Here is a 25,405-nt window from a genome sequence, read left to right on the forward strand (position 1 = left end):
TTTATGTTTTATTTAACCTATTCTGCACAGTAACAAAATAACTCAATCTGTTGAAGCCCTTCCTGAAGCGCCATACAAAAACAAGTGCAATATTGACCTGGTTACAACTATGTTTTGATTGGGTCAATCTTTAGAATTGTGACGTTTGTTTGGCTGAAAAACAGACTTTTGCAGTTGACATCCAGCCAGTCAGCGGCCATTAATTTCAATGTTGGTCCAACTTTCAAATAATAGGATGGAACCCAAAACAAAATTGCTAAATTGCTAAGTTCCAAGAAATTATAAAGTATAGAACAGATCGAACTGGTTATTTGAGATAGAAATGAGGTAATAGCAAAGTTAAAATAAAAACAGAAGATACACACGAGAATCAGAATTACTTGGCAGCTAGTGGTTTTGGAACAGTAATGCTTAATCAGGGCTTTCAGGAGAAAATGGGAGAAAATGAGAGGGGACAAAATTCCCATAAGTTATTTACATTAAAATGTTAAGACTGATTAAGGACAGGATAGTATAGTTCTCTTGATTGTGAGACCAAATTACAATAGTGGGGCAACAGCTTAGAGGTAAACTAGCTTGAGATGGGAGCATATTCTGCCATATTATGGGAAGACCAAATATTGAGGGAGTGCAGCGAAGGTTCACCAGACTGATTCACGGGATGGCAGAACTGACATATCAAGAAAGACTGGATCAACAGGGCTTGTATTCACTGGAGTTCAAAAGAATGAGAAACGTTTAAAATTCTGACGGGTTTAGACAGGTTTGATGCAGAAAGAATGTTCCCAATGTTGGGGAAGTCCAGAACCAGGGGTCACAGTCTAAGGATAAGGGGTAAGCCATTTAGGACCGAGATGAGGAGAAACTTCTTCACCCAGAGAGTGGTGAATCTGTGGAATTCTCTACCACAGAAAGTTGTTGAGGCCAATTCACTAAATATATTCAAAAAGTCCTTACTACTTGGGGGATCAAGGGGTATGGCGAGAAAGCAGGAATGGGGTACTGAAGTTGCATGTTCAGCCATGAATTCATTGAATGGCGGTGCAGGATCGAAGGGCCGAATGGCCTACTCCTGCACCTATTTTCTATGTTTATATGTTTCTATGTAACTTTGATTATTGCTTCAAATCATACATTGACGTCAGTATAGACACAATACTTGCCAAGGATTTCACATCCTTACTAAAGGTGTACCAAGCCCAATTATATTTGAATTAGAATCTAAGTGCAATCTGGATGACATTTTTTATATCTAATAATTTCACATGCAACACACAATGCCAATAATCCTTACAGAGCAGATTGCAATCCACCTCCCATTATCATTTGCATAAACCTACAAAGTAAACTGAGATCCAACTAAACAGATTTAGTTGCAAAAATCTGTGTAGTAGCTAGAAGTCACATAAAGTTAAATTTCAATTTACTATATAAGCCTATGCACCACAGTCACCTGTCATTTAATTCTCTGCTCCACTCCCACTTTACAGCCTTCTGGACTCAACACTGAGTTCAATCATTTCAGATCATAACCTCCCATTTTTTCAGTCGGCAGCTGATTGACTGTTGATTCTGCTTATTTCATCATCATCATAGGTGGTCTCTCGAATGAGGATGATTTGCTTCCACATGAGTTCATAGATGTTTCAATGAAGGACCTGATGTTCCAGTCCTGAACTCCAATTGAGGGGGTAGAAGGTGCCTGTGTGTGGATTTTTTTTTAAACGTGTGGTGACTGTTGCTTACCAGCTACCACACTGGCTTGACAAAGCTAGAACTTTATCCAGTGGCAAGGGTTAACCAGGATGACTGGAGACCTGCTCTGCTGCACAGACCTAGTGCGCTCACATATTGCAGTGTGGGCTGGCCCGTGCTGCCCCGGGCCTGCGGCTCTTCTGGGCCCCGTACCCTCATTCACTGCACTTCCACCACAATCTCTCATCACTCCTCCACCACAAACATTCGCTGCACCTCTGCCACGATCCCTCACCGCTCCTCCACCACAAAAACACTCGCCGCTCCTCCGCCACGATCACCCACCGCACCTCCACACCAAACATTCGCCAAACCTCCGTCACGATCACCCACCAAATCTTATTTACACCTCTTCTAGACGCATCTTTTGTTTCTTTACTTGTCCCATTATGGGTACGGTAGTATAGTGGTTATGTTACTGGACTAATAATCCAAAGGCTGGAGTAAAAATCTGGAGACGTGAATTCAAATCCCACCACGGGAACTGGGGGATTTAAATTCAGTTAATTAAAAAAAATAATAATCTGGAATCTGAAAAAGCTAGTATCAATAATGGTGACCATGAAACTACCGGATTGTCGTATGTATTTAGGGAAGAAAACCTGCCTTTCCATTCTGGGATACAGCAATGTGGTTGACTCTTAACTGCCCTCTGAAATGGCCCAGCTCAGTTGTAACAAACAACTTTATTAGGGATGGGCAATAAATGATGGTCTTGCCAGCGAAGCCCACATCCTGTAATTGAATACATTTTTTAAAAGCCATCGCCTTGCACCATCATCTCTTTTCCCATTTAATCTCTCCTGCCTTCCACCCTATCATAGACCTTCTTTTCTTTCCTCCCCTCCCCCTTTCCCTGCTTCAGCACTTGCTTAAAACCTGATATATAGAACTAACTTAAAACCTGTATGTAGAACATTTTCCAGTTCTGAAAAATGATTATTCTCTCTCCAAAGATGCTGCCCGACCTGCTAATTAATTCCAGCATTTTCTGTTTTGAATACAATGGATAATGTTAGGTACACTGGGCAGCCACTGCCAGTAAGCTTGGGTGCAATGGCTCAGAGCTTGGACGTGTCTAGCTCCAACAGAGCATAGAGACCATTCTTTTCAACATGGACCGAGCTGTCAGCTCCATCAACACGACAATGGCGTCCACCGTGATTGAGCATCTGCTGACAGCTCTGGCACTGCTGCTAAATGGCTGCTACCTGGGCTTAGGCGGCCAGTGCTGACAGGAGCTTTCAAAGCATCATGTCACTCCTGCATTCTGTTCTCAAACAGAGCCGGAAGAATGCTGAGGTGCAGTCCAAGGAGTGTGAACTTGGATCCATGGGAGAGGCACCTGCTGTTATCATTCAGCATGACAGAAAGCCTGATCCCCCACCACGCACCTCACCAATGCCAATGTTAGTGCCACACAGCCAGCCAGGCCAGGCTACCCCAGCCTAAGCCGAGATGCTGCTGTCTGTAGCCGGATTCTCAAGGCCCACATCTGCTCGAGGTCACTCACAACAGCCACTTGAAATATCCTCAATGGAAACTCAGCAAATTTCCAGCTCCCAAGCTGTAGCCTCTGGGGAAACAGTAGGATAGGTAAGCACGCTCAAAACACAGGCAGTAAGAGGGTTACACAAGAGTGATGCTTAATTATTTCTGTTAAATATAAACCACAGATAAAATTTAGTTCTGGGATAAATTTGATTTTTGTTCTGGATTTGGTGTTGAAAAAGCTGGACTCAAGGAAGACAAGCAGATGGTGATAGTAAGGATGGTGATAATATACATAAGAACATAAGAAATAGGAGCAGCAGGAGGCCATTTGGTCCCTTGAGCCTGCTCCGCCATTCAATAAGATTTTGGCTGATTTAATCCTGGCCTCAACTCTACTTCCCTGCCCGCTCCCCATAACCCTCGACTCCCTTATTATTGTTCAAAAATCTGTCTATCTTCACTTTAAATATATTCAAAGACCCAGCATCCACAGCTCTCTGGGTAGAGAATTCCAAAGATTCATGACCCTCTGAGAGAAGAAATTCCTCCTCATTTCTGTTTTAAATGGGCGACCCCTTATTCTGAAACTATGCCCCCTAGTTCTAGATTTCCCCATGAGGGGAAACATCCTCTCTGCATCTACCCTGTCAAGCCCCCTCAGAATCTTACACGTTTCAATAAGAGCACCTCTCATTCTTCTAAACTTCAATGAGCATAGGCCCAACCTGCACAACCTTTCTTCATATGACAACCCCTTCATCTCAGGAATCAAACTCGTGAACCTTCTCTGAACTGCCTCCAATGCAAGTATATCCTTCCTTAAATAAGGAGACCAAAACTGTATGCAGTACTCGAGGTGTGGTCTTACCAATGTCCTGTAGAGTTGGAGCAGGACTTCCTTACTTTTATACTCCATCCCCCTTGCAATAAAGAGCAACATTGCATTTGCCTTCCTGATTACTTGCTGAACCTGCATACTAACTTTTTGTGTTTCATGTACAAGAACCCCAGATCCCTCTGTACTGTAGCATTTTGTAATCTCTCCTCATTTAAATAACAATTTGCTTTTTTATTTTCCCTACCAAACTGGATAACCTCACCACATTACAATCCATCTGCCAAATTTTTGCCAACTCACTGAGCCTATCTATGGGCTAGAACCGCCACTTTTTTTGCATGCTTAATGCCCATTTAATGCCCATTTTACTGCTGAAATGACGTATAACGCCCAGATAGCGCCCATTCTGGCACAAAATGGAAATTGATGGGCTTTTTTAGGAGACGTATCGACGAGCGTTATTTTCCCAAGGGGCTTAACGCCGAGAAAAAATATCACCGCCCGCCCACTTTTTTTGGGCGGAATCAGCAGAATGGGCGAATTCAACACCCATAATATCGGCCAGTGTTACTTTCCGCATGGAATTAACGTCGAGATTCAATATTAACGCCCGCCCACTGTTTTTTGTTGTAAAGAGCATATTTATCCAAACTAGCGACCATGGAGTGCGCCCATCTTCAATTTCACCAGCTCACACACATATCGCCCAAAAAAATACCCACAAAAAGTGGAATTAACCGGACCGAACGGCAGCGGTGTGGCTGGTATTTGTTAAATTCAATTCTTACTTGAGGAGCTGATATCGGAAAGATTTGACTGAAAGAGCGCTGATGTGAGTGACAATGCTGACACACTGCTGTGTGTGTGCAGCTCAAACATCAATGGTGCACATTAACTTGGTGCCAGTTAAAGTTTACGTTGATTGATGTTAAGTAGTATTTAACCCTTTCATGGTAAGGAATCATCAGTGTGTAACGGTCCAGCTATCTGAGACAATGCGCAACAAGGTTATGTTCAATAACAAAAGTTTAATACCAACGGAGCCAAATTTGCTGTTGATACAAAGATGGGTGGGAAAGCAAGTTGTGAAGAGGGCACCAAGTATCTAAAAAGGGATGATGGACTAGAACCTCCACTTTTGAGCTTATCGCCCAAAAATGGGCGTTATTTCCGGCATGGGCGGAAAAAAGGGTTTTCAGATCGCCGGCTTCTCGCCCATTCTCAAAACACCTAGCTTACGTTTTTGAAAATGGGCGTTACCGTGAGCGATATCAAATGGGCGGTAGTGTTAAATCTTTTTGACCTTCTGCCGTAAAGTGTGGCCGGCCTTGGCAACGGCATGGCAACGCTTGATTCCCGCGATTCTGGAGGTCAAGGGTCAAGACAGCAGCATAGAGTGGCATTTGTGAGTTTGGTAAGTGGGTGAGTACGGGCAAGTGGGGGTAGCAGGTGCTGTTTTGTCTTGTTTTTCCTACCAGTGCTGACACTAGAGCAGCTGATAAGGAGTGCGAGAGTAGGAGATGGAGGCCCAGAGATCAGCCCAACCAGCTGCAGACAAAGATAGAGGGGTGCAAAATCGAGAGGTGACATCACAGCCAAGCTGGTAGGTGGTTGGCTGTTCGACTGGTAAGTATAACTCTCTTTGTACATTAATGATTTAGACGAGGGGATTAAATGTAGTATCTCCAAATTTGCGGATGACACTAAGTTGGGTGGCAGTGTGAGCTGCGAGGAGGATGCTATGAGGCTGCAGAGTGACTTGGATAGGTTAGGTGAGTGGGCAAATGCATGGCAGATGAAGTATAATGTGGACAAATGTGAGGTTATCCACTTTGGTGGTAAAAACAGAGAGACAGACTATTATCTGAATGGTGACAGATTAGGAAAAGGGGAGGTGCAACGAGACCTGGGTGTCATGGTTCATCAGTCATTGAGGGTTGGCATGCAGGTACAGTAGGCGGTTAAGAAAGCAAATGGCATGTTGGCCTTCATAGCGAGGGGATTTGAGTACAGGGGCAGGGAGGTGTTGCTACAGTTGTACAGGGCCTTGGTGAGGCCACACCTGGAGTATTGTGTACAGTTTTGGTCTCCTAACTTGAGGAAGGACATTCTTGCTATTGAGGGAGTGCAGCGAAGATTCACCAGACTGATTCCCGGGATGGTGGGACTGACCAATCAAGAAAGACTGGATCAACTGGGCTTGTATTCACTGGAGTTCAGAAGAATGAGAGGGGACCTCATAGAAACGTTTAAAATTCTGACGGGTTTAGACAGGTTGGATGCAGGAAGAATGTTCCCAATGTTGGGGAAGTCCAGAACCAGGGGTCACAGTCTAAGGATAAGGGGTAAGCCATTTAGGACCGAGATGAGGAGAAACTTCTTCACCCAGAGAGTGGTGAACCTGTGGAATTCTCTACCACAGAAAGTAGTTGAGGCCAATTCACTAAATATATTCAAAAGGGAGTTAGATGAAGTCCTTACTACTAGGGGGATCAAGGGGTATGGCGAGAAAGCAGGAAGCGGGTACTGAAGTTGCATGTTCAGCCATGAACTCATTGAATGGTGGTGCAGGCTGGAAGGGCTGAATGGCGGTGCAGGCTGGAAGGGCTGAATGGCGTACTCCTGCACCTATTTTCTATGTTTCTATGTTTCTCTGTTTTAGACTGACTTTTAGATTGGTTTAATTGGCAGCGAACTACTAAGTAGCTGTTTGGTGTTTAAGTAAATTTTAATAAGTAAATTAATTTAAGGGTTAAGTCATGGCAGGAGAGCTCGGACCCGTGTCATGCTCCTCCTGTGCTATGTGGGAAATCAGTGACACTTCCAGTGTCCCTGACTACTATGTGTGCAGGAAGTGTGTCTAGCTGCAGCTCCTGACAGACCACATGACGGCACTGGAGCTGCAGATGGACTCACTCTGGAGCATGCGCGATGCTGAGAATGTTGTGCATAGCACATTTAGTGAGTTGGTCACACCACAGGTAAGGGTTAGGACAGATAGTGAATGGGTGACCAAGAGACAAGGCAAGAGCAGGAAGGTAGTGCAGGAGTCCCCTGCGGCCATTTCCCTCCAAAACAGATATACCATTTTGGATACTGTTGGGGAGATGACTTACCAGGGGAAGGCACCAGCAGCCAGGTTCATGGCACCATGGGTGGCTCTGCTGCACAGAAGGGCGGGAAAAAGAATGGGAGAGCTATAGTGATGGGGGACTCTATTTTATGGGGGATAGGAGTTTCTGCGGCCGCAACTGAGATTCCAGGATGGTATGTTGCCTCCCTGATGCAAGGGTCAAGGATGTCTCGGAGAGGCTGCAGAGCATTCTGGAGAGGGAGGGTGAACAGCCAGTTGTCGTGGTACATGTAGGTACCAACAATATAGGTAAGAAGCGGGAAGAGGTCCTACAAGCTGAATTTAGGGAGCTAGGAGTTAAATTAAAAAGTAGGACCTCAAAGGTAGTAATCTCTGGATTGCTACCAGTGCCATGTGCTAATCAGAGTAGAGGGAGCAGGATAGTTAGAATAAATACGTGGCTTGAGTAGTAGTGCAAGAGGGAGGGATTCAAATTCCTGGGACATTGGAACCAGTTCTGGGGGAAGTGGGACCTGTACAAAAGGGACGGTCTGCACTTGGGCAGGACTGGAACTGATGACCGAGGGGTAACATTTGCTAATGCAGTTCGGGAGTGTTTAAACTAATATGGCAGGGGGATGTGAACCTATTCAGTGAGACAGGGTGAAGTAATATGGAGTCAGAAACAGATGGTAGAAAGGTAAAAAGCAATAGTGGAAGGCCGAGTAAACAAAGGCAAGAAACAAAAAGGGCCACACTACATCTTAATTCCAAAAGGACAAATGGTGTTAAAAAAACAAGCCTGAAGGCTTTGTGTCTTAATGCAAGGAGTATCTGTAATAAGGTGGATGAATTAACTCTGCAAATAGATGTTAACAGATATGATGTGATTGGGATTACAGAGACGTGGCTCCAGGATGATCAGGGCTGGGAACTCAACATCCAAGGGTATTCAACATTCAGGAAGGATAGAATAAAAGGAAAAGGAGGTGGGGTAGCATTGCTGGTTAAAGAGGAGATTAATGCAATAGTTCGGAAGGTCATTAGCTTGGATGATGTGGAAACTATATGGGTAGAGCTGCAGAACACCAAAGGGCAAAAAACATTGGTGGGAATTGTGTACAGACCTCCAATCAGTAGTAGTGATGTTGGGGAGGGCATCAAACAGGAAGTTAGGGGTGCATGCAATAAAGGAGCAGCAGTTATCATGGGTGACTTTAATATGCACATAGATTGGGCTAGCCAAACTGGAAGCAATACGGTGGAGGAGGATTTCCTGGAGTGCATAAGGGATGGTTTTCGATACCAATATGTCGAGGAACCAACGAGGGGGGAGGCCATCTTAGACTGGGTGTTGTGTAATGAGAGAGGATTAATTAGCAATCTCGTTGTGTGAGGCCCCTTGGGGAAGAGTGACCATAATATGGTGGAATTCTACATTAGGATGGAGAATGAAACAGTTAATTCAGAGACCATGGTCCAGAACTTAAAGAAGGGTAACTTTGAAGGTATGAGGCATGAATTGGCTAGGATAGATTGGCTAATGATACTTAAGGGATTGACTGTGGATGGGCAATGGCAGACATTTAGAGACCGCATGGATGAACTACAACAATTGTACATCCCTATCTGGCGTAAAAATAAAAAAGGGAAGGTGGCTCAACCGTGGCTATCAAGGGAAATCAGAGATAGTATTAAAGCCAAGGAAGTGGTATACAAATTGGCTAGAAATAGTAGTGAACTCAGGGACTGGGAGAAATTAGAACTCAGCAGAGGAGGACAAAGGGTTTGATTTGGGCAGGGAAAATAGAGTACGAGAGGAAGCTTGCAGGGAACATTAAGACGGATTGCAAAAGCTTCTATAGTTATGTAAAGAGAAAAAGGTTAGTAAAGACAAACGTAGGTCCCCTGCAGTCAGAATCAGGGGAAGTCATAACGGGGAACAAAGAAATGGCAGACCAATTGAACAAGTACTTTGGTTCGGTATTCACTAAGGAGGACACAATCAACCTTCCAGATATAAAAGGTGTCAGAGAGTCCAGTAAGAAGGAGGAACTGAGGGAAATCCTTATTAGTCGGGAAATTGTGTTGGGGAAGTTGATGTGATTGAAGGCTGATAAATCTCCAGGGCCTGATGGACTGCATCCCAGAGTACTTAAGGAGGTAGCCTTGGAAATAGCGGATGAATTGACAGTCATTTTCCAACATTCCATACACTCTGGATCAGTTCCTATGGAGTGGAGGGTAGCCAATGTAACCCCACTTTTTAAAAAAGGAGGGAGAGAAAACAGAGAATTATAGACCAGTCAGCCTGACATCGGTAGTGGGTAAAATGATGGAATCAATTATTAAGGATGTCATAGCAGCGCATTTGGAAAGAGGTGACATGATAGGTCCAAGTCAGGATTTGTGAAAGGGAAGTCATGCTTGACAAATCTTCTGGAATTTTTTGAGGATGTTTCCAGTAGAGTGGACAAGGGAGAACCAGTTGATGTGGTGTATTTGGACTTTCAGAAGGCTTTCGACAAGGTCTCACACAAGAGATTGATGTGCAAAGTTAAAGCACATGGGATTGGGGATAGTGTGCTGACGTGGATTGAGAACTGGTTGGCAGACAGGAAGCAAAGAGTAGGAGTAAATGGGTACTTTTCAGAATGGCAAGCAATGACTAGTGGGGTGCCGCAAGGTTCTGTGCTGGGGCCCCAGCTGTTTACATTGTACATTAATGATTTAGACGAGGGGATTAAATGTAGTATCGCCAAATTTGCAGATGACACTCAGTTGTGTGGCAGTGTGAGCTGCGAGGAGGATGCTATGAGGCTGCAGAGTGACTTGAATAGGTTAGGTGAGTGGGCAAATGCATGGCAGATGAAGTATAATGTGGATAAATGTGAGGTTATCCACTTCGGTGGTAAAAACAGAGAGACAGACTATTATCTGAATGATGACAGATTAGAAAAAGGGGAGGTGCAATGAGACCTGGGTGTCATGGTACATCAGGTTGGCATGTAGGTACAGCAGGCGGTTAAGAAAGCAAATGGCATGTTGGCCTTCATAGCGATTTGAGTACAGAGGCAGGGAAGTGTTACTATAGTTGTACAGGGCCTTGGTGAGGCCACACCTGGAGTATTGTGTACAGTTTTGGTCTCCTAACTTGAGGAAGGACATTCTTGCTATTGAGGGAGTGCAGCGAAGCTTCACCAGACTGATTCCCAGGATGGCGGAACTGACATATCAAGAAAGTCTGGATCAACTGGGCTTGTATTCACTGCAGTTCAGAAGAATGAAAGGGGATCTCATAGAAATGATTAAAATTCCGACGGGTTTAGACAGGTTAGATGCAGGAAGAATGTTCCCAATGTTGGGGAAGTCCAGAACCAGGGGTCACAGTCTAAGGATAAGGGGTAAGCCATTTTGGACCGAGATGAGGAGAAATTTCTTCACCCAGAGAGTGGTAAACCTGTGGAATTCTCTACCACAGAAAGTTATTGAGGCCAATTCACTAAATATATTCAAAAAGGAGTTAGATGTAGTCCTTACTACTAGGGGGATCAAGGGGTATGGCGAGAAAGCAGGAATGGAGTACTGAAGTTGCATGTTCAGCCATGAGCTCATTGAATGGCGGTGCAGGCGCGAAGGGCCGAATGGCCTACTCCTGCACCTATTTTCTATGTTTCTATGTAAGGGTCACCATGACATGCGCAGAAGAGGAGACAGAGAGGGTGCTCAGAGGGATTCAAGGCGTGGCTGGTGTGATGTGGCTGCTTTGGGAGGAAGGAGGGTGTATTTAGAGCTTCACAGCAAGTAGGCAAACAAAAGGTAGCTGTTACCAGCCACATATTTGACCGAATTTTCCCTATAATGGAGGGAGAGGAGGAGGCATCACAGCCACTGTGGAGATTGACGCTGGAGAGAGCAGTGAGGTGGGATAGGAATATATTGGAGGCCGCAAAAGAGCCAGGAGGTTTTTGGACGAGTCAAATGCTTCCCTCCTGCAGGAAGTCGAATAATGCTTGGGTGATTTGACACAGGGAGGGTGTGGGAAGCCCCAAAGGATTATCGGAGGATATGGACCGAGATAGCAGAGGTGGTCTCATCGGCGGCCAACGAGGTGCGTGAGGGCAACCAATTCCGCAAACTATGGAACGACCTTGTGCGATCCGCAAGAGTAAGTATTACATTGATTTACATGTACTTATGTATTTATATAATTTGATTTGTAACAGTCATGAGTGACTATCTGCAGATGTGAGGTCTTGCACTTTTACCGGGAATGTTTTACTCAAAGCCTGCAGCCACGGTGTACGTCTTTAGGTAAAGAATGATAATAATCATAATAATCATGATTACATCTGTCGGTTATGTGTTGTATCAGTCTCTGTGACAGTACCTAGCAATGATATCACGCAATGATCTCATGCCATGTCGTCTCGGCACCTTTTACAGAAAAAGCTATTGACGATGAGGTCTGTGCAAAGGCGAACGGTTGGGGGGGCCACCAGTCACCAGCGACATCACAGAGATGGATGAGCGAGTGCTGGCACTCGTGAGGAAGCACCGCCGGACAGCCACAGACGCATCTGCAGACCCTGAAGTGATGCCATGTGAGTAAAGCTAGCACCATTGCATGATGTATATTCAGTCGATACCACACTAACTCATATCTGACCAATCATACATGAAAGATGATTTCTAAAAGTGTCATAGAAATAATGCTGGCCTAATGAAAATCATTGCAATGCACAATGTATTGATGGTCATGAAATGTGATGTCTGCGATGATTTTGAGAGCAGTGGTGCTTTTGTCGTGCATGTGGTGTGTGTAGCGCTGGAGTCACCTTGTCACCCTAGCACCCCCTTCTCCTCTAACAACCTCATTTGTGTCTTGCAGCTCAGCCAGCAGCGTGGCCCCAGGCAAGGCCACAGAGGCCAGAAGGTGGGGGCGCAGGGCAGGAGTCGCTGGACGATCCTACTACATCTGGTGCTGAGGAGCTCCGATTGTCGCCCGTCAATCCATTGGGTCTGTTCTCGACGAATGAGAGCGCAGACTTCAAAGAACCTGCATCGCCACGCTCCAGAAGCCATTCTACCCCAAAGCCATCTAGTGGTCCTCCGGTCAGTCCCGCTTCCACTCTGGAGGTGTCAGCCCCCAGGGCACCCCATTTGTCACCAGGAAAACACGGACCCCGCATAGGTCTCGTGGACGCGGCAGTTCTGTTCCATGAGCGTGACATGACAGCAGAGAGATGGTACAGTTGTTCAGGAGGACTGTAGACATTGGTGACCAGCTCATCGAAGCTTTGGGGGGCATATTCCGACACCTGGCCACTGTGACCGCGTATATAGAAACATAGAAAATAGGTGCAGGAGTAGGCCATTCGGCCCTTCGAGCCTGCACCACTATTCAATATGATCATGGCTAATCATGCAACTTCAGTACTCCATTCCTGCTTTCTCTCCATTCCCCTTGATCCATTTAGCCTTAAGGACCACATCTAACTCCCTTTTGAATATATCTAACGAACTGGCCTCAACAACTTTCTGTGGTACAGAATTCCATAGGTTCACAATTCTGAGTGAAGAAGTTTCTCCTCATCTCGGTCCTAAATGTCTTACCCCTTATCCTTAGACCCCTGGTTCTGGACTTCCCCAACATCGGGAACATTCTTCCTGCATCTAACCTGTCCAATCCCGTCAGAACTTTATATGTTTCTGTGAGATCCTCTCACATTCTTCTAAATTCCATTGAATATAAGCCTAGTCGATCCAATCTTTCTTCATATGTCAGTCCTGTCATCCTGGAATCAGTCTGGTGAACCTTCGCTGCACTCCCTCAATAGCAAGAATGTCCTTCCTCAGATTAGGAGACCAAAACTGTACACAATATTCAAGGTGTGGCCTCACCAAGGCCTTGTATAACTGCAGTAAGACCTCCCTGCTCCTATACTCAAATCCTCTCGTTATGAAGGCCAACATGCCATTTGCCTTCTTCACCGCCTGCTGTACCTACATGCCAACTTTCAGTGACTGATGTACCATGACACCCAGGTCTTGTTGCACCTCCCCTTTTCCTAATCTGTCACCATTCAGATAATATTCTGCCTTCCTGTTTTTGCCCCCAAAGTGGATAACCACACATTTATCTACATTATACTGCATCTATCATGCAGTTGCCCACTCACTTAACCTGTCCAAGTCACCCTGCAGCCTCTTAGCATCCTCCTCACAGCTCACACTGCCACCCAGCTTAGTGTCATCTGCAAACTTGGAGATATTACATTCAATTCCTTTGTCGAAATCATTAATGTATATTATAAATAGCTGGGCTCCCAGCACTGAACCTTACGGTACCACAATAGTCACTGCCTGCCATTCTGAAAAGGACCCGTTTATTCCTACCTTTTGCTTCCTGTCTGCCAATCAGTTCTCTATCCACGTCAATACATTACCCCCAATACCATGTGCTTTAATTTTGAAGACTAATCTCTTGTGTGGGACCTTGTCCAAAGCCTTTTGAAAGTCCAAATACACCACATCCACTGGTTCTCCCTTGTCCATTCTACTAGTTACATCCTCAAAAAATTCTAGAAGATTCGTCAATTATGATTTCCCTTTCATAAATCCATGCTGACTTGGACCGATCCTGTCACTGCTTTCCAAATGCGCTGCTATTGCATCTTTCAGAATTCATTCCAACATTTTCCCCAATACCGATGTCAGGCATTCTGCGCGTGGCAGAGCCCCTGGATGCGATAACCAGGAACACTGCTGCCACAGCCCTCTCCGTGGTCCCAGAGCGCAGCACTCCATCCCTAGGTTCCGCACCATCACTGCAAATGACAGATGAGCGCAAGGACCAAGATCCTGCTTCTGCATCAGAGAATGTTGCACCCTCATCACCCCCTGCTCCTGTACTCGTCCAACCAATGCATCTGCCTTCATCCCCCCCAATGAGGCACTGCCTGAGGAGCTAACTGGTCTATAGGTTCCTGCTTTCTGTCTCCCTCCTTTCTTAAATACAGATGTTACATTTGTGTTTTTCCAGTTGGCTGGGACCTCTATAATTCAGGGAATTTTGGCAGATTACAACCAATGCATCCACTATCTCTGCAGCTACTTCTTTTAAGACCCTAGGATGCAGGCCATCAGGTCCAGGGAACTTGTCTGCATTTAGTCCCATTAGTTTGCCTAGTTCTTTATCTCTAGTGATAGTGATTGTTTTAAGTTCTCCCCCCCCCCCCCAAATAGCTTCTTGATTATCAATTATTGGGATGTTTTTAGTGTCTTCTACCGTGAAGACTGATACAAATATTTGTTCAAAGCCTCTGCCATTTCCCTGTTTCCCATTATTAATTCCCCAGTCTTATCCTCTAAGGGACCAACATTTACTTTAGCTACTCACTTCCTTTTTATATACCTGTAGAAGCTCTTACTGTCTGTTTTTATATTTCTTGCTAGTTTACTCTCATATGCTGTCTTCTCTGTCTTTATCATTTTTTTTAGTCATCCTTTGCTGGTTTCTAAAAATGTCCCAATCCGCTGGCCTTCCACTGTTGTTCGCAACATTGTATGCCTTTATTTTCATCCTTTACATCCTTAGTTAGTCTTTTTTTCTCACTGGAATAAATCTTTTCTGAGAGTTATGAAATATCTCCTTAAATGTTTGCCACTGCTTTTTCTACAGTCTTACACTTTAATATATTTTTCCAGTCCACTTTAAGCAACTCTGCCTTTGTACCTTTGTAATTATCTTTATTTAAGTTCAGGACACTAGTTTGAGACCTAGCTTTCTCACTCTCAAACTGAATTTGAAATTTTACCATGCTATGATCACTCTTCCCAAGAGGATCCTTCACTACAAGATCATTAATCAATCCAGACTCGTTACACATTACCAGATCTAAAATAGTCTGCTCCCTGGTTGGTTCCACAACATATTGTTCCAAGAAACCATCCCGCATACATGAACTCTTCCTCAAGGCTACCTTTGCAAATTTGATTTGTCCAATCAATATGAAGATTAAAAACACCCATTATTATTGCAGTACCTTTTTTACAAGCATTCATTATTTCTTGATTTATACTCTGTGCTACAGTGTGGCTACTATTGGGGGACTGTGGACCACTCCCAGCAGTGACTTATTTTCCTTATTATTACTTATCTCCACCCAAACTAATTCTACATCTTGATCTTCTGAGCTAATATCATTTCTCACGACTGCATTGATCTCATCCTTTATTAACAGAGCTACTCCACCTCCTTTTCCTTTCTGCCTATTCTTACAAAATAGCAAATACCCCTGAATATTCAGTTCCCAGCCTTGGTCACCTTGCAACCACATCTCTGTAATGGCAATCAAATCATACCCATTTATTTCTATTTGTGCCGTCAACTCATCTATCTTGTTACGAAAGCTTTGCGCGTTCAGATATAGAGCTTTTAATTTTGTCTTATGTGCATACGCTCTGTCCCTTCCTGTCACAGTCTGGTTATCATTACCCCTATCGTTACCCTGTACTTTTGCCTTCTCCTTTCTCTTTGACTTTTTCAATTTATGCTCACCGGATATCCCCCCCCCCCCCCCCCCCACACTATTTAGTTTAAAGTCCTATCTACAGCCCTAGTTATTCAATTTGCCCTACCCTATGTAAATTTGCTCGTGGCTCAGGTAGTAATCCAGAAATTATTACCTTTGTGGTTCTGCTTTTTAATTTAGTCCCCCAGCTGCTCATACTCCCTCAGCAGAACCTCTTCCTTTGTTCTATGTCGTTGTTACCTACTTGGACCACAACAACTGGATCTTTCCCCTCCCACTACAAGTTCCTATCCAGCCCAGAGGAGATGTCCTTAATCCTGGCACCGGGCAGGCCACACAGCCTTCGGGACTCACGCTATCGGCTGCAGAGAAAAGTATCTATCCCCCTAACTATACTGTCCCCTACCACAACCACATTTCTTTTTACTCCCCCAGCTTGAAAGGCCCCCTGTACCATGGAGATGTGGTCAGTTTGCTCTTCCTCCCTGCAGTCCCTGCTCTCATCCACACAGGGAGCAAGAATCTTATATCTGTTGGATAAGATTGTTGTGTCCTTAGATGCTCTAGTAATGATTCCACGAGGCAATGTATTGTACTTGAACTGTAGTGGCCTTAGTCCTTTATTTGTTAACTCCAGAGTGAGGATCACACCTGGTTGCCTGCCTTTTATACTAGGCCAGGCACACCTGTACAGGTAACCTACAAATCTCCCACTGCTGTGCCCTCTGGTAGAACACCTTGTGATAGTACCAACAGTAGCCATGTAGGATACATGACATCACTCTCCCGAGTCTTTAGTGCGAATCGCCTCTGCATTGACTGGGCTTAGCTCTATGTGGGCTCTATCTGGTTGACCCTTGGCAGGTCGTTTCAATCTTGGGTGAGTGGTTGATGCAGTAGAGTGCTGGTGGTTGCTGTTTGTGTGTGTCCCTGACTACTCCATTCTCCCCCCTCCCCCCCCCCACATATAGATTATGCCAGAGGCTCATAGCATTCATATATATTCAAGTTCAGGAAAATATTACATTTGTGGTTCCGTTGTGAGACAAGTACGTTAGACTGGTGAGATGCCTTATTGATGCAGTGACCAGTGCATGAGGACAAACTAGTTCCATGTCTGCTGGATTGAGTCCCTGCAGTCTGGTGGCAGCTCAGTGCCCAGTGCTGGCAGTGCGAACCTGGTTGGCTCGATTTGCCTGCTCTTGGGGCTGTTGCCGTGGTCCCTAGCGTCGGGCTGGTTCACAAATGCCTGTGACCTCCTTGACTTTTCTTTGCGCCTTGGATCGCAGCTGCTTCTTGAGGAGCTGTCGCCTAGCAGTGCAAAGGGAACTGCTGACTCGCTGGCCTGGACGTTGTTTGGTTTGAGATCCTGGGTGGTTCCGGTCCCCTTTGGAGGAACTGTAGCAGGTGACCATTCATTTATGGATATGGCCTTGGTGGCGATGGGATCTGGGGACTGCGCCTTAGCACAGTCTGCTCCTCAGGCTCATGGAGGTTGGTGCCATCGGGTGCCTGAGAGGTGGAGCCGATCAGGGGCAGGGTATAGATACCGGTGCCATTGCCCTGCTGAGATCGCTTGCTCTGCAGCTCGTGTGTGTTGGCTGCTTGTGGCCACATTCTATGGTGCATGACTCAGGTCCCCGGGATGCAGGCTACAGCATTGGGTAGCTCGCTGGACCTGTGTGCTCCCGATGGGTGTCTGTCCGCTGCACTGGCTGCGTGCAGTTGAAATCCTGCATCGCACAACTTTTCATTACTTATGATGGACACTGTGGGTCCGATTGCGATCGCGCAACTTCTCCTCTGGTTGCATTTGCACAATTCAGATCATCAATTACACATTTTACATAATCGAGGGACTTCTCCTCGCTGGTTGCACGTACACAATTCAGGTTATCAGTTACACATTTTACATGATCAATTACACATTTTGTCTCTGACTTACAGTTACTATTACATTGCTTGAGTGTGTGGAACTGTCCCTTTAATTGTAGTGGGTTGCAGGCCTCCTTTAAGAGAGCCCTGCTTTCTTTACCCCAATCCTCTTCTCCGTTTGCTCCATCAGCACTGCACTTCGTGGTTTGGCCGTGGCCATCTTTTTCTTCAGCGCCTCACCTTGTGGTTTGGGCGCCATCTTTCCTCCATCCACGATGTCGACTGCGGTGATCCTCTTCTCCCCGGGTCCTGCCTCCGAAGCTGGGAAGTCGCTTCTGGATCCAATTTTATTCCTCTGGAGTCCTGCCACTGGAGCCTGGAAGGTGCATTTGGGTCATCTCAGCTGTATCATCCCCATGCCATCGTGCTGAGCGGTCTGCTCTCCGGGGCCGGGTCCACCCTCAGGTGAGGGCTAGCTTTGCCTCTGAGCGCAGAGGACGTCCATCACTGGAGGGGTGAAGTCTTCCCACTTCCAATGGATCTTCTCCATCCACCTTCTGCCAAGCAGCGTTGGTCCATCACCTGCAACAATCCACAGAGGTAACTTGTGCACCACGCCATCAGGGTACATTTGTGCTACCAACGACTGGGATGATTTCATCGGTGTAGGTGTGCAGCTTTGTCTGAACTGGGACCAACTTGGGTCGTTCAGCTTGATTGTCCCATAGCCTCTCAAAGACTTCTTGATTCATCACTGACTGGCTCGCCCCCATGTCCACTTCCATGAAGACAGGAACACCGTCTATCTCAACTTCCATTTTCAGCGGGGAACACTTAGTGGTGCAGGTAAACATGCTATGTACATAGAAACATAGAAAAAAGGTGCAGGAGTAGGCCATTTGGCCCTTCAAGCCTGCACCGCCATTCAATGAGTTCATGGCTGAACATGCAACTTCAGTACCCCATTCCTGCTTTCTCGCCATACCCCTTGATCCCCCTAGTAGTAAGGACTACATCAAACTCCTTTTTGAATATATTTAGTGAATTGGCCTCAACAACTTTCTGTGGTAGAGAATTCCACAGGTTCACCACTCTCTGGGTGAAGAGGTTTCTCCTCATCTCGGTCCTAAATGGCTTACCCCTTATCCTTAGACTGTGACCCCTGGTTCTGGACTTCCCCAACATTGGGAACATTCTTCCTGCATCTAATCTGTCTAAACCCGTCAGAATTTTAAACATTTCTATGAGATCCCCTCTCATTCTTTTGAACTCCAGTGAATACAAGCCCAGTTGATCCAGTCTTTCTTGATATGTCAGTCCCGCCATCCCAGGAATCAGTCTGGTGAACCTTCGCTGCACCTCTCCATGGGGCTGGGCTGTCTCTCTGCCTATCGATTCAGAATCCGCGCTGGATTCCGAGCCACCTGCAGACTCTTCATCAACACAGTGAGTTTTAGTTCTCTTACACATTCACTGAAGGTGGCCCTTTGTGCTGCAGCCATTGCATACATAGTCTTTAAAGCGGCACTGGTGAGCCCTGTGATTCCCTCCGCAACACCAGAATGGTGCTACTCGATTAGCCTCCCTCGGCGGACTCTGAGTTAAGGGACTCGGGGGGGCCTGTTCTCTCTTCCCTGAGAGGGTTCACGCTCTACAGTCCAGCCTCTAAATGGCGCCACTATGTGCACAGTATCTGCCGGGTTTGAGTCCTGAGGGTGAATCATCTGCCGAGAGCCGCAGGTCGAGGTCATGAATGTCTGGCTCACAGAGATGGCCTTCTGCAGTATGACTGTGATATCTGACAGTAGCTTATGAAGAAGGCCCTCATGGGCAATTCCAATGGCAAAAATGTCCCGCAGCGCTTCATTGAGGTGGTTGCCGAACTCGCACGGTGCCGCCAGCCTCCTGAGGTCTGCGGCGTATTTCGCGATTTCCTGGCCTTCGGGCTGTTGGTGGGTATAGAACCGGTATGTGGCTGTGAGGATGCTATCCTTGGGCTTAAGTTGCTCATGGATCAGGGTTACGAGCTCCTTGTACGTCTTGGTCGTTGTCTTCGCTGGTGCCAGCAAGTCCCTGACGAGGCCATAGATGGTGGGCCCACAACTGGTTAGCAGGATAGCTCTGCGCTTATCAGCCAATGTGGCCTTATCATCTCCTGCCAGGTCGTTTGCTGTGAAGAAATGTTCGAGCCTCTCCACAAAGGCGTCCCAATCATCACCATTGGCGAACTGCTGCAATGTACCAAGGGTAGCCATTTTCGTGTGAAAGTTCGTAATCTCGTCGCCAATTGTTGTGTCCTTACATGTTCTAGTAATGACTCCATGAGGCAATGTGTTGTACTTGAACTGTAGTGACCGTAGTCCTTTATCTGTTAACTCCAGAGTGAGGATCACACCTGGTGGCCTGCCTTTTATACTAGGCCAGGCACATCTATACAGGTAACCTACAAGTCTCCCACTGCTGTGCCCTCTGGTGGCACACCTTGTGATAGTACCTACAGTAGCCATGACAAAGAGCAAGGGCTGAGGCTCCTTCATCACTACCTCCTGGGTCTCCATAGCTGCCTTGATCGTAATCACACCCTCCTGTCCCTGACCACGGACCAAATTTGAATGAATTAATCTAAGGGGTGTGACTGTCTCCTGGAACACAGCATCCAGGTAATTCCCCCCCTCTCTGATGTGTCACAGTGTCCACAGCTTGGACTGCAGCTCATCAACACGGAACCAAAGTTCCTCGACTGCAAACACTTATTGCAGATGTGGTCAGCGTGGACCTCAATGGGGTCAACCAGCTCCCACATGCAACAGCAGTAATACATTGCCTGCCCTGTGATCTCTAATGTATTTAATTAATTATGTTTTCACATTTTGAAAGTTTAGATTTTTAATCCCAGCTCTTAATTTAAACCAATACCCAAGAAAAAGAGAGAAATACTGACCAACCAATCATTTCCCTGCTTTCCTGTGATGTCACACTTTGAATCTTTTTACTTCTTATCCTCCCATGTCGGCTGGTTGTGCTGGCTGTCGCTGCTCCAGCTGACACGCGCTGCCTTTATCTCCCGATTGGCTGGTGTGTTCTCCCAGTGTTTGTGATAAGGATTATGGGACTGTTGGTGTATTAGGGATTGGGTTCAGTTGAAGCGCTCTTCATTAAGTTACTCTCTCAGAACTCTGGCAGCTATGGGCACCAGTGGTCAGTCCTGTTCTTTCTCCTCCTCCTGCTGCACTTCTTACTGCCCAGGTAGTGGCAAGAGCTGGAGTCTCATTATCACAAAGTTATGCAGCGTGTAGCAGGCAACGACAAATCTGAATACCCATTTGGATACTTGTTGTACTGTAACACTCCTCCCAAGCAGTCCAGGTAGCATTGCTTGAGCATGCCAACTTTTTGCTCAAAAATGTTTCTGGTGGCAGCATGGCACCTTATGTTGAACACTTCACTTTATAATGTTTCGTTAACACAAACTTGTAAGCTGTTTATATTTAAACATGTCCTTGGTAAACACACCAGTTGATGTGGTATATTTGGACTTTCAGAAGGCGTTCGACAAGGTCCCACACAAGAGATTGATGTGCAAAGTTAGAGCACATGGGATTGGGGGTAGTGTACTGACATGGATTGAGAACTGGTTGTCAGACAGGAAGCAAAGAGTAGGAGTAAATGGGTACTTTTCAGAATGGCAGGCAGTGACTAGTGGGGTACCGCAAGGTTCTGTGCTGGGGCCCCAGCTGTTTACACTGTACATTAATGATTTAGATGAGGGGATTAAATGTAGTATCTCCAAATTTGCGGATGACACTAAGTTGGGTGGCAGTGTGAGCTGCGAGGAGGATGCTGTGAGGCTGCAGAGCGACTTGGATAGGTTGGGTGAGTGGGCAAATGCATGGCAGATGAAGTATAATGTGGATAAATGTGAGGTTATCCACTTTGGTGGTAAAAACAGAGAGACAGACTATTATCTGAATGGTGACAGATTAGGAAAAGGGGAGGTGCAAAGAGACCTGGGTGTCATGGTACATCAGTCATTGAAGGTTGGCATGCAGGTGCAGCAGGCGGTTAAGAAAGCAAATGGCATGTTGGCCTTCATAGCAAGGGGATTTGAGTACAGGGGCAGGGAGATGTTGCTACAGTTGTACAGGGCATTGGTGAGGCCACACCTGGAGTATTGTGTACAGTTTTGGTCTCCTAACCTGAGGAAGGACATTCTTGCTATTGAGGGAGTGCAGCGAAGGTTCACCAGACTGATTCCCGGGATGGCGGGACTGACCTATCAAGAAAGACTGGATCAACTGGGCTTGTATTCACTGGAGTTCAGAAGAATGAGAGGGGACCTCATAGAAACATATAAAATTCTGACAGGGTTAGACAGGTTAGATGCAGGAAGAATGTTCCCAATGTTGGGGAAGTCCAGAACCAGGGGTCACAGTCTAAGGATAAGGGGTAAGCCATTTAGGACCGAGATGCGGAGGAACTTCTTCACCCAGAGAGTGGTGAACCTGTGGAATTCTCTACCACAGAAAGTTGTTGAGGCCAATTCACTAAATATATTCAAAAAGGAGTTAGATGAGGTCCTTACTGCTAGGGGGATCAAGGGGTATGGCGAGAAAGCAGGAATGGGGTACTGAAGTTGAATGTTCAGCCATGAACTCATTGAATGGCGGTGCAGGCTAGAAGGGCCGAATGGCCTACTCCTGCACCTATTTTCTATGTTTCTATGTTTCTATACAAACATCATAACCTCCAACTCTAAGCAGTCCATGAAAAAGATTCTCTCCTCAGCAGAAATCAACAAACCAAAGGATAGGCCTCCTCCAGTTGCTCTATAGTCTGGATGTTTAGTATGATCACTTTGGCAGATTTCTTGACAGTACTAAAGTATTATAGAATAAGCCGAGAAAAAATGTGTTCAGTTGCTCACCAATGTTACCCATGCTTTTCCATGGGTCCTGTCATCTGGAGGAATTTATGGTGATCAAAAATATAAAGGTCTGCGCCTCTTCAGAACCTCCTCAATTAACCTGGCTTCTTATTCATTAAATGTTGGCTTCCTAATGTTTTCTGTAAATCTACCATTTTCTGCAACAGTAAGCCATCCACCAATCATCGTAACTAACAGGAGGTCAAGGTCTTCAGTTATTTAAGCCAATTATTAAAAAACACATAATTTGTTAGCTTACTTTTTCAACCTTGCATGACTATGTAAAATACCAATGATCTGGCTCGGTCGTAAGTAAGCAGGATTCATATAAAGTTATCACTAAAAGAGCCTTCAGGCTCTCTCGTGTATGATTTAGCCATCATTGTTTTTTGGTGTTTTCTTATTCATGCATGTATACTGGAAAACACAGTAAGAAACACGGTATACACGGAAGAAATTACATGTTTTTGTACTAAACAGGAAAAGTTGATCTTGATTTTTGACTGTTGCCCGAGATCAAAAATTTGATTTTTATACTTCACTGAGCTGTTACCAAGTGTACACATCATTCTAGGCACCACACTTTAGGAAGGACATGAAGGCTTTAGAAAGGGTACAGAAGAGATTTACTAGAATGGTTCCAGGGATGAGGGAAACATTATCATAGGCAGTCCCTCAAAATCGAGGAAGACTTGCTTCCACTCTAAAAGTGAGTTCTCAGATGACTGTACAGTCCAATATGGGAATTACAGTCTCTGTCACAGGTGGGACAGACAGTCATTGAAGGAACGGATGGATGGGGAGTCTGGTTTGCCACATGCTCCTTCCGCTGCCTGCGCTTGTTTTCTGACTGCTCTCGACGACGAGACTTGAGGTGCTCAGCACCCTCCCGGATGCTCTTCCTCCACTTAGGGCGGTCTTTGGCCAGGGATTCCCAGGTGTTGGTGGAGATGTTGCACTTTATCAAGGAGGCTTTGAGGGTGTCCTTGAAACGTTTCCTCTGCCCATCTGGGGATTGCCTGCTCTGTAGGAGTTCAGAGTAGAGCGCTTGCTTTTGGAGTCTTGTGTCAGGCATGCGGACAATGGAGCTGGTCAAGTATGGTCAGTGCTTCGAAGCTGGGGATGTTGGCCTGATTGAGAACACTGACGTTGATGCATCTATCCTCCCAGGGGATTTGCAGGATCTTGCGGAGATATCGTTGGTGGTATTTCTCCAGCGATTTGAGGTATCTACTGTATATATGGATAGACTAGGGAAGCTGGGGTTGGAGAAGAGAAAGCTAAGAGGAGATTTGATAGAGGTGTTTAAAATTATGAAAGATTTAGATAGAGTAAATAAGGAGAAACTGTTTACAATGACGGGTCGATAATGAGAGGGCACAGATTTAAAGTGCTTGACAAAAAAAACCAGGCGACCCAGAAACTCTTTTTATGCAACAAGTGCTTAGGATTTGGAATGCACTACACGATAGGGTGGTGGATACAGGTTGAATAGTAGCCTTCAAAAGGAATTGGATAAATACTTGAAGGAGAAAAAATTGCAAAGAAATGGGGAAAGAGCGGGCGAGTGGGACTAACTGGAATGCTCTTCAAAAGAGCTGGCGCAGACTCAATGGGCTGAATGGCCTACTTCTGTGCTGTACTATTCTATGAAATCATAAATCATTAGATGATGAAAGAGCTTAAGGGTAAATTTCTGTATTTTGAGTGGCACCATCTCTTACCAAGGCACTGTGCATATAATTCCCGGCGAACAGGGCACATGCCCGTCTCCCGAGCCTGCCTTTGTTGCAGTTTCCTATCTAAGTGGTCCTGCAAATTTATCACATCTGTTCGAGTGGCTGGAACGGTAGATATATGTTGAATCCACATATTCCCATCCTCTGCCCATTCTCTGGCGAAAGAAAGAAACATTAAAACTATGTGCTAGAAATTTCAGTTGGAGACGTACCTCCGGAATAAGCCTCCAACCCGCGAAAGAATTACGAATCTACCTATTGGCGGTGAGGCTGCAAAAACTTGTGGTCTCAGACCTTGAGGCAGAGGGCAGTGTAATGGCCCACAGATCCCAAGGACGCAGGCGGTGCGGAGGTGTACCTGGGATCACATAGGCCTGGTTCGCCAATCACAAAGTAGAATTCCATTTTAATCATTGACGAAGGGAATCCCCCAATCAGATGCAATGGAATCCTGAAATCTAATAATTATACAATTTATAGAATTGGAATTTTATTCGTAATTATCTTCATTCTGCCACTGAGATAAGACAAATGTTTCCACGCTGCAAAATAATATTTACACCACAAGACAGAATCTAATAGCAGCATGAATAAAAATGAAAGCTACTCAACATCAGCAGTGTATAATGCCTTTAATACAGAAAACATGCCGAAGTACTTAATGGGCAGGGTGATAGAGGACATATTAAATAGAAAAATGGTAAAAAGGAAAATGTCGCAGCACCAAAAAATAAGCTTGTTCGACTTTTAAACTTATCTCTGTTTTTCTCCATTAACTGCTCCTTTAAAAAAAAATGTGTTCCTGGGATATGGGCGTCGCTTGCAAGGACAGCGTTTATTGCCCATCCCTAATTGCTCTTGAGAAGGTGGTGATGAGCCGCCTTCTTGAACCGCTGCATTCCATATGGGGAAGGTACTCCCAGAGTGCCGTTAGGGAGGGAGTTCCTTTTGTCACATGCTATTTATGGTCAATAGTAATTAAAAGCTTTAGGGTTGAATTTCTGCAGGGGATTCTTCATCGTACACCATAACTTCGACAGAAGATCCACGCAAATCTTGGAAGAATGGCATCGATGTAATTTATGCCAATTCTCTAGGATTTCCAAAGATCCTCTGCCAAAGTTATGGTGGACAATCAGGAATACTCTTGCGGAAATTCAACCATTTTGT

At 45.5% G+C, this 25,405-nt stretch overlaps 1 protein-coding gene across 4 annotated transcripts in view; it reads right to left on the reverse strand.

The window, feature by feature from the left end:
• The window catches only part of LOC139266842 (33 kDa inner dynein arm light chain, axonemal-like), a 61,872-nt gene that overhangs the window by 26,164 nt on the left and 10,303 nt on the right, over window positions 1-25,405 (reverse strand). For all 4 annotated transcript variants that reach the window (XM_070884450.1, XM_070884451.1, XM_070884449.1 and 1 more), the window contains one exon: window positions 24,221-24,390. In XM_070884450.1, coding sequence (XP_070740551.1) covers window positions 24,221-24,390 — 170 coding nt within the window. The remainder of the gene's footprint in view (window positions 1-24,220; window positions 24,391-25,405) is intronic.

This window comes from Pristiophorus japonicus, chromosome 7 (genome assembly GCF_044704955.1).
Source record: "Pristiophorus japonicus isolate sPriJap1 chromosome 7, sPriJap1.hap1, whole genome shotgun sequence".
NCBI classification, from domain to species: domain Eukaryota; kingdom Metazoa; phylum Chordata; class Chondrichthyes; family Pristiophoridae; genus Pristiophorus; species Pristiophorus japonicus.